This window comes from Rhopalosiphum padi, chromosome 4 (assembly GCF_020882245.1).
Source record: "Rhopalosiphum padi isolate XX-2018 chromosome 4, ASM2088224v1, whole genome shotgun sequence".
Lineage (NCBI taxonomy): Eukaryota > Metazoa > Arthropoda > Insecta > Hemiptera > Aphididae > Rhopalosiphum > Rhopalosiphum padi.
The window spans coordinates 45818478-45835514 of NC_083600.1; the positions used below are offsets into that span (position 1 = coordinate 45818478).

Here is a 17037-nt window from a genome sequence, read left to right on the forward strand (position 1 = left end):
TCAAAATCCTCGCTGCCACCTCGTGGTCGTTATCACGCGTTATCTGTTGACAATAACAACATTAACTTAAACATTTACGTCAATTAGAGTCGACAAGAGTTAGTACAAGACTCGCGGATCATTTTGATTCGCGGCTCACGGGTGTCCGAGGTGTCGGTATGTACGACTGTTGATTGTAAGGAATATACGGTAACTATTTACTATTATAGTGTTAAAATAATACTATTTTCGTACTATTTTACCTCGGAACACAGATTATATTTTATTCCGCACGTGGTCTATTCGTTCTTCAACAATTAATATGACGGGCAAACGAAAGTTGACAGATAAGTCGTCGTTGTTGTCTAACGCTCAACCAGCCGTCAAACAAAAACGTACTTGCGAGGAACCTAAGTCCACCAACGGTGCGAATACACTTACTGGAGAAGAGTACTCAAAACTAAAACTCTATTTAAAAGAAAAAAAAAAAATTTTAAAAGTGAGTATCTAACTACAAAATGGTTTTATTTTACATCTATACCATTTATAAATTTTAACCAAAAACAACTAAACTGAATGATTTATAATATATTATTATCACAACCCATTTTACCACCTAATATATATAATATTATTTAGTTGTAATTTATACAAAATTTTCATATACTCATATTATATTAAGTTATAATTTAAATGTCTAAATAAAGAATTAGTATATGTTCAATAATCAAATTATGTTAAAAAAATTTTATTAAAAAATAATTATAGGTAGTAGCTTTTTCTAGATTTATAAAATGATAATAAAATGGTGCTAAACATATAAAGATCTGTTAATGCAATTTTTTTTTATTTTAGTACATACAAAAAATAGTACGAATATAGATTACATTAATCTATAGAATAATAATCAAAAATATATGTTAATAGTTTTTAAAAATAAAAATATGTATGTATTTAATTATGCATACATGCCTATTTTTAAATTTAAACGTGCTTAATAATATCAATTACCATAATAGTATCACCATAATGGATGGATTATTTATAACAATTATTATTTTTGTCTTAGTATTCTTTAAATCAAAATAAATTATGAATATGAGCAAGATTAATTATTTTTAAAATGACCAATTAACTAGTTTTTCTACAAATTGGTAACAGATACAATTAAATCTATTGCCTTACTATTTAAACTTCAATATTTTGCCAGTTCATATAGTATAACAATTATATTTAAGTAAATTTTTTCTGTAAAAGGATATTTATACAATAATAATATTATCTACCTAATCATAATTCTATAAAATACATAATATGGTATATCAAAAAATCCAATTGTACACTCTATGTATAAACTTATAAAAATTCATATCAGATATTTTTGTGAATAAATTACATTGTTTTATGATACTTTCAAATAGTTTTGATAGTTAATATTTTTTTATGTTAATAGTCAAATGTTAATTATCAAGTGTATTTAAAAAAAAGTATATTTTTTTATTTACTGTAACTGACTCAGTTTAAAGACATATTAAAAATGAATACACTAGTATTGTTATAATACATTTTTATAAAATGATTGAATTATTAAAGTTAATAAACTTATTTTTCAGACTTTCCCAAGAATATTACTAAATGCCCGTGGACAATTGTCACAGTTAAATGAATGTGGTGTCAGTGAAAGTCCGTTATTACCTTCTGATCTAAATGAGTTAATTTTATATTCTGTTTATGGTCCTGGAAAATATGTTCCAAAGTAAGTTGTTGGGTTTGTTAAAAAATCTTAGTCATTTTGTAAAAAAATTATTTTAAAATTTAGATGGTCAAGTTTAGAGATGCAATGTAACTTACATCAAACATGTGTTTTAATAATTGATGGATGTGATGTAAAAACTAAAGATGACTTATCAAATTTTAATAATTCATTGCCAATGTTTTCAAAGTATAAATTTTTACCACCTATTGAAGTTGAGCTACCCCCAAGTTGGTGTGCTGATAATGGTAAATACTAGATTGTATTCTTAGAACATTTATAAATAGATTTTTGACAAAAAAATTTATTAATTAGAAAATAGTGTAATAAATAATTATACAATTATTTTTTCAATAGATACTGATAATTCAACTTCAATAACTGATGAAAAAGTCTCAGAATCAGCTTTAACAACACAAAAAGAAAATGTTGAGAAAAAAGAAATTTGCTCAAGAACACGCTTACTGATGTCTTTAAACCAAATGATGATTCACAATTATCCTTTACCTACCAACAAACGTCAATTTACAATGGATGGCTTCCGTTTTACAAAAAGTCATTACTTGCCTGTTACTGATGAGAGTCCAATGTATGCAATTGATTGTGAAATGTGTTATACATCTATTGGTAGAAATGAACTTACTAGAGTTTCCATTGTTAATGAACAATTAGATGTAAGTTGTTTATAATAATTATATGCAAACGCCCATATAAAGCTCATTCACCTGGGGTACCATTTTAATTATACATACCTTTATTTGGTATTTACATTAAGTCACTGAAATCTTTCAGAATACAAAAATGTCATTATTTATAGAAAAATATCAATATGTTTGTAATTAATGGGGATTTAAATACAGTAGAATCCGCTTAATTGGGACACATTGGGCGGTGACCTATTTGTCCCGATTAACCGAATAACTAATAAGCCGAACATTTGTTCGGGACTATGCCAATCTGTCCTTATTAAGCGGTTGTCCCCATTTATGTGATGTCCCAAATAAGTGGATTCTACTGTATTGATGAATTACTTATATAAAAATCAAATAATTATATTGTTAATTTTAAATTTTAAAGTTTAAAATTATTAGATTTACAACTATTCTAAACACTATATCTCTGTACTACTGATAGCATATCATTTTTCAAATTACGTTCTAAAATGTTATCAACTTTATAAAAATGCACAATGCCAGTAATATGTTATATTTATAATCTAGGCCTAAATATAATTTTTTTTCATGGTAATGAAAGTTTTAAACAAAATCACACGCCATCCATATAACAATAAATATATTGTATAAATATAAAATAATGAGTTTATTTATTAATATTAATCTAATAATTTGATGATAGATATATTAATATAACAAAAAAAAATGTTTATAATGTTAAAAATTATGGTTTCTGTGATTCCCAAAATTCTGCTATATCTTGTAAGATGGTGTCAAACGGATCACTATTGTTTAGTTTTGATCGCCACATAAATTCCGCCATGTAAGAGTCTAAAAAATTTCTGTCAGTACCTCTACGTTTTTTTGTTGCCCCATTTGGCCAAACCCCACAGGTTAAGTTAGGTTTGACATTTTGTGTGTGGGTTCCTGATTTAGGGTCCTCAAAATTATATATACCTATGGTTAATTTGATAATGTTGAAATCCATGTTGTATAAAATTAACATAAGCTTTTCAGCTGTCAGAAAAAATTGTAGAACCATGTCTAATATATTGGTTAATGATTGATAACTTATTGTTATATGGATGGCGGGGCTATAACAAACCAGTACCTTACAAATATTTAATATTACGACGTTATCATCACTGTTGGCTGGTTTATTTTTAGACCATATAAAATTCTAAGGCAGTAGTTGTGTAAAGACAGCGGTATACACTTTGGGAACCGCTGTTTTAAAGAAATAAACAGCATTTATGTAACTCGACAATTTAATATTCCTTTGTTTTGATTTGAAATATTTCATTGTGAAGAATAAACTTTCACGTCATATGTATATTAATGTAAATATTAAGAAGTTAGTTTAAATGAGCCACATTTTTCAAAGTACAAAATATTATATCTGTTAGTAATTAGTTCTAAATTCTTATATTTTAAAAATAATAAATAATTCTTTTCATTAATCCCAAGATTGAACAATGATATAGTAATATTTTTGCATACTGTTAAAATTTGAACAATTATGTGTGTTGTAGGTTTGTCGTATCTAGTCTTTACAGCATTTTTTAATATCAAAAATACTATTTGCAACTTACTTTTATAGTGTCATATTTTCATTTATTTATTTATTATGTTTACTATTTAGGTAATATATGAATCTTTTGTGAAACCCACAAACAAAATTACTAATTATTTAACTGTCTATTCTGGAATCACAGCTTCAAAACTTAAAGATGTCAAAACTACTTTATCAGATGTACAAGAAGATATAATAAATTTATTATCCCCAGATTCGATTTTAATTGGACATTCATTAAATTGTGACTTGGAAGCATTAAAGGTATAAACAAATATCTTGGGTTTAAATTGTTTAACTTAAAAGAACCGTTTTTAATAATATACATTTTGCAGTTATTCCATCCATACATTATAGACACCAGTGTTATTTTCAACTTGAATGGAAATAAAGGGTATAAAAGTAAATTAAAACTTTTGGCCAAAAATTTTTTAGATATGAATATTCAATGTGGTAATCTTGGACATGATTCTATAGAGGACAGTCGTGCTACTATGTTACTCGTACAAATCAAACTGTGCAAATGTATGTTTCAATGTTAAAATTAATCCTCAAATTTTAATATTATTGTATTTTATTTATAGCCCTAACTTATGGAGATGCATATTTAATGGGTCAGAAGAGATTAGCTGAATTTGTAAATAAAAAAACCAAAATAAATGTCAAGCATATAGAAACATTTAAAAAGTTCTTAGCATTATTGCAGAGTGTTTCAGAAAGTTCAGCCAAAGGTGACTATCATTTTAATATGACCATATAATATTTTATTAATTTAAACTTATTTTCTCAAGCATAAAAACTTAATTAAAAATATCTTTCTAACTCTGGTGTTAGACATGTATTTTTTTTCAGTATATTAATTATTTTAGTTTTAAATATTCGATTTATGAAAGATATATAACATAGTATTTAATTTTGAATTACAACTCTTTAGCTTTACCCATCTTAATGTATGAAATAGTAATTTAAAACCCTCATTATAAAAACTATATTTATAATATTGAAAACTTCAAATTTTGTTTTTATTTGATCTGAAAATTTGATCTAACTCTTTCCTTCATATAATAATAAACTATAATATTATGAATCATTAAGTTCTTTTTTTCTTAATATTTTCACATTTTATTTTAATTTTATGGTTCCGTATAAAATGTGTCTGGTAAATTTTAGTAAGTTCTAAATGTTTAGATGTTCGTTGGAGAGGCTATATGGGATGTTCTATTTTGATCTTTTTCATTAAATTGATAATATTCAAATAGTAGATATTTGATGGAGATTTCAAAATTACAATTTGTGCCTGGTTCAGTTTCTGTTTTATCCATGGGATGTTTATGGATATACCAGGTGTCCTTAAGCACTTCAGTGTTACATCTTGTTCTCTAGTTAAATTTATTGGGTTAATCCATCTATCTATCATATGTTTTATTTCCCGTAATTTGTTGACACTTGTTGCTTGTTTAACTGATGAGTCTGCCTGCCTTTTTGTTTCCCTCTATTTTAATGTTGCTTGGTATCCATAATAGTGTTAAATATTTTTATAAGTAGTGTTTTTTTTTTATATATACTTGTTATTAAATGGAATATGGTTAATATTCCATAATTATTAACATATAAATACTATTTAATCATTTCGAAGTTAATAATTAAAGAGAGTAATAACTTATAAGATGTTTATACAAACAGTGGCGGATCCAAGGGAGGGGTAAAGGGTAAATACCCCCCCCCTATTGAGCTAATTATATTTAAATTTTATAAATTTATAAAAGTATAAAAATGTTGTCATTGATACAAGTTTGTAAGAATAAATTGTTAATGGTGAATATTAATAAGTATGTTATTAAGTAGGTATGAATAGTATCTGATGGATATATTTTAATTACCCCCCTCCCCCGATGAATTTCTGGATCTGCCACTGTGTACAAATCGGTATTAAAATAAAATAATCACTTATTCAAAAGTGATGAAACAAAATTTATTAGAAATTTATATACCTTTTAATATAATTTCCAGTAATCTAGATTCTAGACATCATTAGGCCTTCTATCAACTATTGAAGTTCTATTGTATTACTAAATTTTTCAATCTATTATAATATTTTTTTATTATTATTATTTATACCTTTTAGTATATATAAGTAATTATAATTATAATTCATTATAAATAAAACCAATTTAGGTTCACTAATATGAATTTTAATAATTTTATAGGTAAAGTTCATCTAAAAAAGAACCTAATGGCACCATATGATAATATATGGTCAACATCCAAATTAAGTATTGAGGAACATTCTACCAACAAAGGTGTACTAGAATCTGTGTGTAAATCAATGGAAGACACAACTAATCAGTTTTGCATGGCACACATGCAGCTAAAAAATAAAAATAATTTAGATCTAGTAAATCGGTGGTGTGAAAAGTATTGGGCAGCAATGTCTTCATTTGCACTTTGTGCTATGCTATTTACTGGCTGTGGTGCTGAAGGCAAGAATTCTGTTTGCTTGTTGAATGTCAAGCAACCACCTTTGAATCATTTACAAGATAAATTTTGATATAATTATTGACTATGTATTTTATTTTTAAAATATTGTTAGTTTATTATTATTTCTTCAACAAACTTTGTGAAAGTAAAGAAAATACTTTATAATATTTTGTTTTTTTTTTACTTTACGAGCTTTGTCAATAAGTATAATTGCACTTTTTAATATAATAAACTTTATTTATCATTTGTTAGTTCTAAGTATTTTGCAGTAAATGGTGTATTAGTATAATAATGAATTTTTATCACAGATGGAGCCTTAGTTGCCAGTTGAGTGGAATTGAAATATCTGGTGACAATATTATATAGTTTTAGGATGATTCTTATTTTTTGAATGACAGACAACATGAGATTTGTAAAATGTAATCCATTGCAACTCTATTTTTAACAAGACCTCTTGAACATTCAGTTTTAATCACTAATTAAAATAATAATATGCATAAACCTTATTAATTTATGGTTATGACTTATCAGTAAAATATTAATAACCTACTGCATATTTTTACAGATCAGATGGTTTATTGCAACTGCAGTATAGGTATAACTTGCTGAACCACTATAATCACAGTTGAATTGTGGAGTATAAAAAGCTCTAAGAGAATTTTTTTACAAAAACGTAAATTTAGTAGGATTGGTTATTACTCCTTTAGACCATCCAAGTTTCTTTGGTTTAATTAATTTTGTTCAAGATCAATAAAAAATGATATGGGAGTTTGTTTACACGTTAGCTGACATGCACATTGAGAGCAGAGAAGCTTAGTATGAGAAGTGTTACGTCGTAACATGTGTTGAGTAAAATAAATTCTGTAAATTATGAAAAACTATTTGAATATTGAAATTGAGAGTGCAAAGTGGAGTCATAAAAACATATAGAAACATAAATTTAACCTACTGGCTTAGTCTGTAGAATATTGTATGTTTTTGTTGATTATTAAATTAATTTTCTAAATGTAAAAATAAATCCATCAAGTCCAAATAAATAAAAAACATCTGTGATTTTTGCATATCCTAATAATTTGTGGTGATTCAGCAGTCTGATAACTCATGCTAGCATAGGCGTGCACAGACATTTGTAGCAGGGTGGGCTAAGTCAGTAAAGATTTAGAAACTTGAACTCTGATAAAAAAAACTATTAAAATGTTACATACTTTAATTTACCGACTCCATAATCAGCCACTATTTAAAGCATACATCATTTATATGATAAACAGATACATACTTTTTTTTAAATTAAATAAGAAATATTTTAATTGCCAACACAGTTTTATATCTTAAATAAATACAATTTCACAACCTTTAATGGTAATATGTTATTAATGTTATTTTCACCTACCTATTTAATGTTTATATGATTTAAAAAACATCAAAAATTGTGTATTTAAATCATGTATTTACAATGTATAAAAATTTCAGTACGGCTCGCAGGGTGGGCCCCGTATTAGTATAATTAGGGAAACCATGTTTGACGTTCAAAATAACACAACATAAACAAGCACAGGTATTGCGTTAGGTTGAAAATTTGTTTTGTTTATGTACAATTACTTATTAAAAATAAAGAATTCATATTTATATTATATACTTTTAAAGATCACATTAACATCGGTATGTTGCTTTTTTTTACTAGATTTCTGAATTTGTTACATAAAAACTGTTAAAATTAAAAATACTACGTATTAAAAAGTACCTAGTAGATTACAGGACATTTTTGTTAAAAATTCTTAAAAACCTGGGTTAAGCAATCCACAATAAATCTTGTGAAAATACCTAAAAAAAATATGAATAAATTCTACCAATAGTATTGAGGAAAAATAATTTGATTTCACTTTCATTTATTGATGCTCCTGATAAAACTTATATGCAAATGTTGAGCCTAAAGTGGTTATGATCTATTATATGTTAACAAAGATAATTTTTGATCTATAACATCAATCGAGATACATATTTTTTACAATATTTGAGAAATATTGTTTTACAAGTTAGTTAATGTAATAATAATTGAAACTACAACTTCCAAAAAGTAAAATATTATATTTAAAAGTAGGTACATAATGAATATTTTACATTTGTTCATTAAAATTAATTAAGTAACTTATAAATATTAAAACATGTATCTTATGTATTACATGGTATTGTTTAAAATAATTATAAATATAAATAAATAATGGTTTGTCATACTTTAGGACTAAAGTTTACATGTTCCCATTGTTATAAATGATGGATTTTGCAGCATTGCCAATCCTCCAGGAAAAACAATATCCAATACTTCCTCTATATGTTTCACTGGAATAATATTTAAATCCTCCTAAAACAAATTATTAATTAAATATTTATAAAAAAAAAATCAATATATACACTAATAAATAAAGGTTCTGAGCAAAAGAAATGAACAATTTAAACTTTAAAAGTGGATTTTTGATATTTTTAAATTGCTTAAAAAAAATTATTAAGTAAAAAGGTATCTCATACTAAATTAATAAGCAGTTTATTGAGAAATAGCTCTAACATAATTAAATATTTTAAAATTACTTATCTATACAATGCTTATACAAGGTGTGTTAAAAAAATATGCAGACTAACGTCATAAAACAAAATGTATTTTATTTATAAGTTACATGTCAGGGTTCCCTTCAAAGTACTCTCTTTTTCCCAGCGCACATACTTATCCCAACGGTGTTTGCATTTTATGAAACAGTCTTGAACACTTCTTTTGTAATATCCTTTGTTACATTTACCTTAATTTTTATTTAATTATGAAATCTCAAATCTTTCTTTTGAGGATTATTTTAGTTGAGGTAACATAAAAAAGTCACAAGGAGCCTTGACAAAAAATGTTTATTTTTTTTTTAACGATCCAGCAGTTTTCCGCAAACCTGGCCATGATCACATTTTTTGGTCATACATCATCAAATGTAACACAAATTTTGCCGCAATGCCATGCATCTTCAATTTTTTGGTCAAAATCTCATTACAAGATCCAACCAATATCTCTGATGGTCAGACGCTGATTTACCCATACTAAGATATTAATTTTGTCAATGTGTGGGTTACAACAGTAGACATGGAAGGACAGGAAACTCATTGTCTTCAGTTAACTGTCGGCTATCCTTAGCACGTCCATGCTATACATTTCAAGCAACATAACCGTAAGTCGTCTTGAGCATACCAAATATTTCTGCCACAAATTTTCCTAGCTTAACATAATATTTGACAGCAAGTCGTTGCTCCTTCAAGTCATTTGTTATGAAATCCAAAATACAAAAAAATCACACTTCACTAAAAACCATGTGGTTAACTAATGAATAAAGGTATTTGTAATCGGGAAATGGTGTTAACATCAGCTGATCTGTACAAACCTAGCGACACTAAGCATATTTTCTGAACAAACCTCTTATAAGTATTTTAAAAAAGCTTTAAGTCTATGTTTATTTCAAACTAAAAAAAAATAAAATAATTGGATAGATTAAGATATGTACATATAAATATTCCCATTTTCTAGTATTTTACTCAATTTCTTCAAAAGTAAGGGAAATGTCCTCTTTACCACCAAAAATACAAATAAAATTAAAAATGCATTTAAATGTTACTAGAACAACATGTGATGACTAGCACAAAAAAAAAAGTAACTCATTAATTTAAAACCAAAAACATTACTTGCTTTCTTTGATTTAAAACTAATTAATACTAGCTGGGTTTGTAAAATTGATGTCATGGAAAAAAATTATATATTTGGATTCTAATTATTAATTGAAAAACATGCCGCACAAATTAATTTCTTTTGTATCAAAATGTTAAATAACATGTAAAGTATACTTACTCTGATGTTTTTGGGTATTTTTTTTATATCTTTTTGGTTAAGTTCAGGTATGATAATAGTTCTAATATTTGAGTTGTATGCCGCTATAATCTTTTCTTTCAGGCCACCTACCTTTAAATGCAAAAATCAAATATTTTACAAAATTACTGATTGAATACAAAATTGAATATATTACATACAGGCAACACATATCCACTCAATGATATTTCACCAGTCATTCCAATCATTGGCCTTAAAGGTATTTTCCAGTAAAGAGAGATTAATGCACAAGCAATTGAAATCCCAGCAGATGGTCCATCTTTTGGAATTCCTCCAGTAGGTAAATGAACATGAGCGCAGAAATCATTTATGTTAACTTCATTCTAATTAATAAATAAAATTATAATCTGATAAGCTGGCGATTTTTGTTATTTGTTTTACTATAATAAAAATAAAGTAATTTACATTCTTTACAAATGATTGTATCCAATTTTGTGCAATCATAACCGATTCTTTAAGGGTCTGACCAGCTAGGCCAGTTATTATTATACCATATTTCTCATTTCTCGAATGCAACTTAGTGGCTTCAATAATTTGAATTTTACCACCAACTGGGGACCATGATAATCCAATGGAAACACCTACTCTATTACAACTTTGTTCTACCAATGAACTTTTTACATTATATAATTCATTCTGAAAAATTATATTTTATATTACGAAATTCCATATAAAAATTATTTTCTTTTAGTCCTTACATCAAGAATATTCAACAATAATTCTGGTGTGATCACATAGTTTTTAATTTTTTTATTACTATTTTCAACCATGTCAACAGCAATATAATGACAAATAACTTCAAGTTTACGCTGCAATTCTCGTACACCAGTTTCATTCGTATATTTTTGAACTAATACAAATTAAACATTAATACTGTTAAATCATTCTGCAGATAACAATAAATAAGAAAACATACTTATATCTTTTATAGTTTCTTTGCAAATAGTTATCTGTAATTCATTCATATTGTGATCTTTAAGTATCTTGGGAATCAAATAAAGTTCTGCAATTTGCATTTTTTCATCCTATAAAATTTATTAAAATATTTAACAATTAAATATTTTAATTATTTATCTTTATTAAAATGATATACTTCTGTGTATCCTTCCAAATAAATTATCTCCATTCGATCACGTAATGTCTGCGGTATTTTAAAAGCACTATTGGCAGTTGAAATAAACATTACTTGACTGACATCAAACGGCAAATTAACATATGAATCAACAAATGAGTTATTTTGTTCAGGATCTAAAACTTCTAATAATGCTGCAGCGGGGTCACCACTTGAACCTTTATACTAGACAATATTATAACGAAGATGTATACATATCAAAATATGTTAAAAATAATTTTTAAATTAAAATAGTATTATTTTTATTTCTAACCATCTTATCAATTTCATCCAATAAAATGACAGGATTATTTGTTTTTGCTTGATTAATAGCTTGCATTATACAACCAGGCATAGCCCCAATATATGTTCTTCTGTGTCCTTTAATATCAGAATAGTGATTTATTCCACCTAATGATATTCTAAAATAAAATAAACTTGTTTGATTGTTGTTTATAATTATATTAATATTTATGATAATTAATTATACCTTTTAAAAGTTCGATTTAACGAATTGGCAATGGCTTTAGCAATAGTTGTTTTGCCAACACCGGGTGGCCCAACAAAACAAAGTATAGGTCCTCGCCGATCTGGGTTCAATATTTTTACAGCAATGAATTGCAGTATTCTATTTTTGACCTTATCCATGGCATAATGGTCTAATTTTAACATCTACAAGCATGTAAAATAATTAATTTCAATTTAAAAACTAGTATTTCAATAAATATTTACATTTCTGGCTTTTTCCAGGTCTAAGGTTTCTTCTGTACGTTTGCTCCATGGTAAATTAGCAATATATCTGATATAATTTATAAATACAGAATAATCAGGATGGCTAGTATTCATTTCATGAAGTCTTTTAAATTCTTTCATAATCTCTTTATGTATTGGAGTTGGCATGCCAGAACCTCTAAGAAATACATTTGATAATAAAAAAAATAAATATTAATATGTTATTTTAAATATCTATACATATTACTTAGATCATACTAACTTAATTGCTTTAAGTAATTCATGTAATTCATGTGAAGCGGGCATTTTGAACATAACATTATTTTTTCCAACAATATCATTAAGAGTTATTGAATGAACTGGAACTAAACCAGTTTTTCCAGAATAGGAATATTTATTTTCTTCTATAATATAATAAACAATATCCATAATATTAAATTCTTCAAATTTAAGCGTGCAATATATAAAAAAATATTTAACATGACATACTAATTGTTTCTCGTTTTAACCAATCTGTAACAAATCTTAATATATCGTTTAAGTTTGTAGCTCTAAGAATTACATATGCATTAGTTGGAGTTAAATGAACAAAAGCTTTTAAATAATAATCAACAATTTGATGCAAGGCAAGTTTATTAAATAAAATCTGTAAAGTAATAAGAGCATTAGGTAACACAATAGATCAGCAGTCAATTTAAATTATATTTGCTCATACCTTTAAAGATTCTTTTGTAAATACTTTTGATACGTTTGATTCAGAATATGTCAAATAGTCAATCACCACTTTTTCAAATTCAGCTATAAGTTCATTTATTTCCTTTTTGTCACCTAAATTAAGATATGTTTAGTTCATGATTTACAGTATGCATTTATACAATATTAATTACCTTGAAGGCTTTTAAAATTTTCAATTGTCATGATTTTATTAATTTGTAATGGTTCTTCAGCTATCTTTACATCCAATTTAAAACGACATATTCCTTCAATAAACAAAAAAAAATCTTCAGGAACAGAATCAATTTTAATTATACTTCGAACTAGACCCACGGTTCCAATTACATTGTCAACCTAAAATTTGTAAATTATGTATTTACTGTCATTTGTATTTTAAGTATAAATTATTAATATTTACTACCTTTTCAAAATCTGTTTTTGGTATTACACCAATATGTATTGATTTTGATTCATGATTAGTTTGAAGATAATTCAATAGATTAGAGCTGAAATATAGTTAAAATTTGTTTATCAAAATGTATTTATAATATGTCTTAAAACTTAAGAATGACCAATTTAATAAACTAAAACAATCACTTCTCAATTTTTAATATATGCATTTTAGTTATTGGTAAACTAATCTAAAGCAAAAATAAGATTACATTATTTTTGCTTTTTCTTTAATGGTTAAAACTTCAAAAAAAATGAAACAACTTAAAAAAAAACAATCATGGGTTATTAAGGATGGTCTAATAATTGTCTGATTTTTAGATTACATTTGTTAATAAAAAATGCTTATGCTTATATTTATATTTGTAGCAGGCAGATTTTTATTAATAAATTATCTTTAAATCCCATTTAAAGCGTTACATATTTATGCCAGTTGCTAATTTTCAAATCATACTAGGGTTCTTATAACATTATGGTAGGTAGTATTCGAGGGTGAACTGAGAATTATACATTTTAGTATTCTAGAAAAATAAATGGCCTAAACCCATTTTATACTGGCCTTTTAATTTATTGACTATACAAATATATTTATTTTATAGGAATATCTATTTTTCTTGTAATTTTTTACAATTATATACTCATACATCTTGCTGAACCTTTGAAAATATATTAAATACCTTTTTGAAATTATAACAGTAAGGAATTAAATAATATGCCTACCCAAAAATGTCAATCATTATATTATGTTTACAAACCAAATAAAACTTATATTAACTATTTAACTTGTTAAAAAAAAATATAAATAATTACAAAAATAGTAAATTCTTACTAAAGTATATACTAATATACTTAAACATAGCTTATAAGTTAAACAATAGATATATTTAAGTAGGTAAGCACTTTTTCATTTAATCTGAAGTCCACAATAGTACATATTTTTGTTAGATATTTTATCATATTAAAATTATTATCTACATACTTAAACTATAAGTACTTTAGTAGTTTTCAGTACGGAATTAAGAAGTAATTTTCCTAAAGCAATGTTTTTAGTTTTTTAGTAGCGCTTCCAGTGGCGTCATTTGGACAGCGCATGGTATACATTTGCGTATTTAAAATCCAATATTGTAGTAATTTGGCCCACTTTATAAATTGATTGGCCTGAATAATTGATAGTGATTTACGCTTAAAGTGGCCTGTTTAATACGCCATGCGTTATTAAAAAAAAATTGAAATGACGCCACTGAGTGCTTCAATTCTCTAATTGTTTGTAAACATACCGTTTGTTTACAGACCAGCATATTTTTGGCAAATTTTTTTTTTTTAAACATGTTGCACATATAGAATATAGGTAGGTACATCAAGGGTTGCTTATCACTGTATTATTGCATATGTCATACCAGTTTATACTGGTTTTCAAAATTTTAATGATTCATAATTATTCAAAAAATAAATTAAAAAATTTTTTTTTTTTTGTTTAATCATTGGAAAATATATTAGGTAATTAAATAAGAAATCGTTTATATTTTGAGAAATATTATTTTCTATATTTACTTAACATAATTAAGTCATTTAATCTATTTCTGACAATAGAAAATCATAAATAAAAAAGACTTTTCACTAAAACAATTGTTAAGACAGTAGAAAAGTACATCCTCAAAACAGTACACAAATATTGGAGTACCTACCTACCCACTTTATCTTTAAAATGTTATTCTTTATAAACATAATAATGTAAACCTTATAGGCATTTTTAATACTTTAATTTTAAAGCAAGATATGAAAATTTTAAAACGCATTAATAATAAAGTGTTAAAATGCTCATCACACTTTAAAATAAAAAATACTGTAAAAATAGTGGGGTTAAATAGACAATGTTCTTACATTTAAATTAGATAATAGATCAATTGACTGTAAAATTCATCAAAAAAAGAGTGAAATGGATTATTCAGAACGTACAATGTACTATGTTATGCGTTAGTAAGATTTACATAACAGATGTAGGTGTTGCGTCAGTTTATATAATTGGTGTAAAATTATTGCAGAAGTCAACAACAAATAGCTATAGAAAACTAAAAAAAAAATAAAAATGGTATATTTTGATTGAAATAATAGGCAACAATAATATTGGGCACTTTTAAGATATTTTGTGCCTCTAAACCAGCGGTTCTTAACCTTTTGTAGAACACCGACCCCCGATGAAAGACTTTTTCTAGTTTAAAAAAAACTGCGAACTATTTAATAGTGGTACATTGTATCAAACATGTGGCCCCCATGCTCGTACGGCCAGCAAATGCTTTCAGTTTTTCTCGAAATTAAAAAAATTATTAAAAATCAGAAGATAATGAAATTAAAATGTTAAAACGTCAATATTTTCAAAAAATGAACTCTACAAAATGGCTCTTTAAATTAAATAAAAAAATATATTTTTTAACTTTTTTACCAAAACATTAAAATAAATTAAAACATGAAATATTTGTAGTTCTTGTCTATGTGAATCTTATTAAAAAACCAGAATATTATATTTCCATTATTTCAGGATATATCGCAAAGGATAAATCCTCATAGGACATTCTGTATACACATATTATAAGTTGTAAAGTTCGATCATGAACTTATGGTGTTAATATTCATACCAACTCAATAACTGTGGTTAAAAACTGTTTGGTATTTAAAATAAATGTGTTAGTAATATGTATCGTCAAATGTTTGGTAGCCCTCGGCCCAAGTGCCACATATTAAATTGAGCTGACCCAGCATGCTACAGCACACTGGCACACCTAGCCAATCCTGATAAGCTATATCTCATAACACATAATAATCTAGTGTCATAATAAAATAGATTGAAGCAAAAATCTTATAAAATAACTATAAAAATAGTCATTTATAAATAAATAGATAATTAAAAAATATCTTAAAAATATTAAAGTACAATAAAACTAGGTATTGATTGTTAATTATTTTTAATGTATGATATTATGTATTCTTACTATTTTTCAACTTGTAATCGAATTTTCAAAATAAAACCAGGAATCAAAACTGGTGTTGTATAAATAATAGGCAATTCGTTGGGGATATCCATTGTTCCTTTAAGATTAACAGAATAATAAAATCTTAACTGTTAAAAGTTATATTTCCAAAACGGTAATTTGTCATTCGTTATATGGAAAGCAAAATATTTAAATAAAACAAGTAACTACAGAAACTGAGGAACATTCATATCACTAAAAACCACATTGCATAAGAAAATAGATATTTCAGGTACACTGAACACTGTGTCAAGACTCAAGAACAAAATACAAAAACAAATAACTAAAGTAACAATGAACAACTTTATGCTGAAAAAGATTTAAAATGTAAACGATTGAATGAATAGTATTATAATGCTGAACCGCTGAAGGCAGAAAGCAGATTATTATGTATCGTGTTCTTCGGTCACGGACCGTCGACAAATCATTCATATTATACTTCTGTGATAAACTGATAATTGATAATAGCATTTTGAGTTGCTATAATGGTGATAACTTACTGGTACATAATTTGAATCTATATATAACCTATGCAATTTGGTGATGGTGTTTATTTGTTGGGACATTTGAGATTTCCGTTTTTAACGACCTTTTAACCTAAATTAACTTAAATAAACTCACAATAATTTCCACATAA

At 26.1% G+C, this 17037-nt stretch overlaps 2 protein-coding genes across 6 annotated transcripts; one reads left to right on the top strand and one right to left on the bottom strand.

Annotated features, from left to right (window-relative positions):
* The first annotated feature begins 52 nt into the window (after positions 1 to 52).
* Positions 53 to 6708, top strand: LOC132930127 (uncharacterized). 5 transcript variants are annotated; one of them, XM_060995815.1, is made up of 9 exons: positions 53 to 156; positions 255 to 478; positions 1593 to 1735; positions 1799 to 1980; positions 2090 to 2406; positions 4049 to 4243; positions 4315 to 4504; positions 4564 to 4710; positions 6187 to 6708. In XM_060995815.1, exons 2-9 carry the CDS (start codon positions 302 to 304, stop codon positions 6525 to 6527), a joined length of 1692 nt encoding a protein of 563 aa, XP_060851798.1. In that variant the 5' UTR covers positions 53 to 156; positions 255 to 301; the 3' UTR covers positions 6528 to 6708. The 5 variants fall into 5 exon arrangements, with proteins under 5 accessions (XP_060851798.1, XP_060851795.1, XP_060851796.1 ...); XM_060995812.1 differs by having other exon boundaries at positions 64 to 175; XM_060995813.1 differs by having other exon boundaries at positions 73 to 189.
* Positions 6709 to 8522: 1814 nt separating this feature from the next.
* LOC132930125 (lon protease homolog 2, peroxisomal-like) lies at positions 8523 to 16818 on the bottom strand. Its single transcript, XM_060995809.1, has 16 exons — positions 16362 to 16818; positions 13346 to 13430; positions 13098 to 13278; positions 12926 to 13038; positions 12700 to 12856; positions 12473 to 12614; positions 12211 to 12388; positions 11969 to 12150; positions 11753 to 11900; positions 11461 to 11664; positions 11284 to 11392; positions 11066 to 11217; positions 10773 to 11003; positions 10508 to 10690; positions 10329 to 10439; positions 8523 to 8816 (listed from the first exon to the last, which is right to left on the bottom strand). The coding sequence occupies exons 1-16, from the start codon at positions 16451 to 16453 to the stop codon at positions 8697 to 8699; spliced, it is 2388 nt and encodes a 795-aa protein (XP_060851792.1). The 5' UTR covers positions 16454 to 16818; the 3' UTR covers positions 8523 to 8696.
* Between the last annotated feature and the right edge of the window lie 219 nt (positions 16819 to 17037).

Bases quoted from the DNA above. Each gene is read 5' to 3' on its own strand.
- LOC132930127 (XM_060995815.1), top strand. From the start codon at position 302: ATGACGGGCAAACGAAAGTTGACAGATAAGTCGTCGTTGTTGTCTAAC. The intron at 4,244-4,314 runs GTATAAACAAAT...TACATTTTGCAG, and splicing joins GTGACTTGGAAGCATTAAAG to TTATTCCATCCATACATTAT. The intron at 4,505-4,563 runs GTATGTTTCAAT...TTTTATTTATAG, and splicing joins ACAAATCAAACTGTGCAAAT to CCCTAACTTATGGAGATGCA.
- LOC132930125 (XM_060995809.1), bottom strand. From the start codon at position 16,453: ATGGATATCCCCAACGAATTGCCTATTATTTATACAACACCAGTTTTG. The intron at 13,431-16,361 runs GTAAGAATACAT...ACTATATTTCAG, and splicing joins CGATTACAAGTTGAAAAATA to CTCTAATCTATTGAATTATC. The intron at 8,817-10,328 runs GTAAGTATACTT...AATTTGTTTTAG, and splicing joins AAATACCCAAAAACATCAGA to GAGGATTTAAATATTATTCC.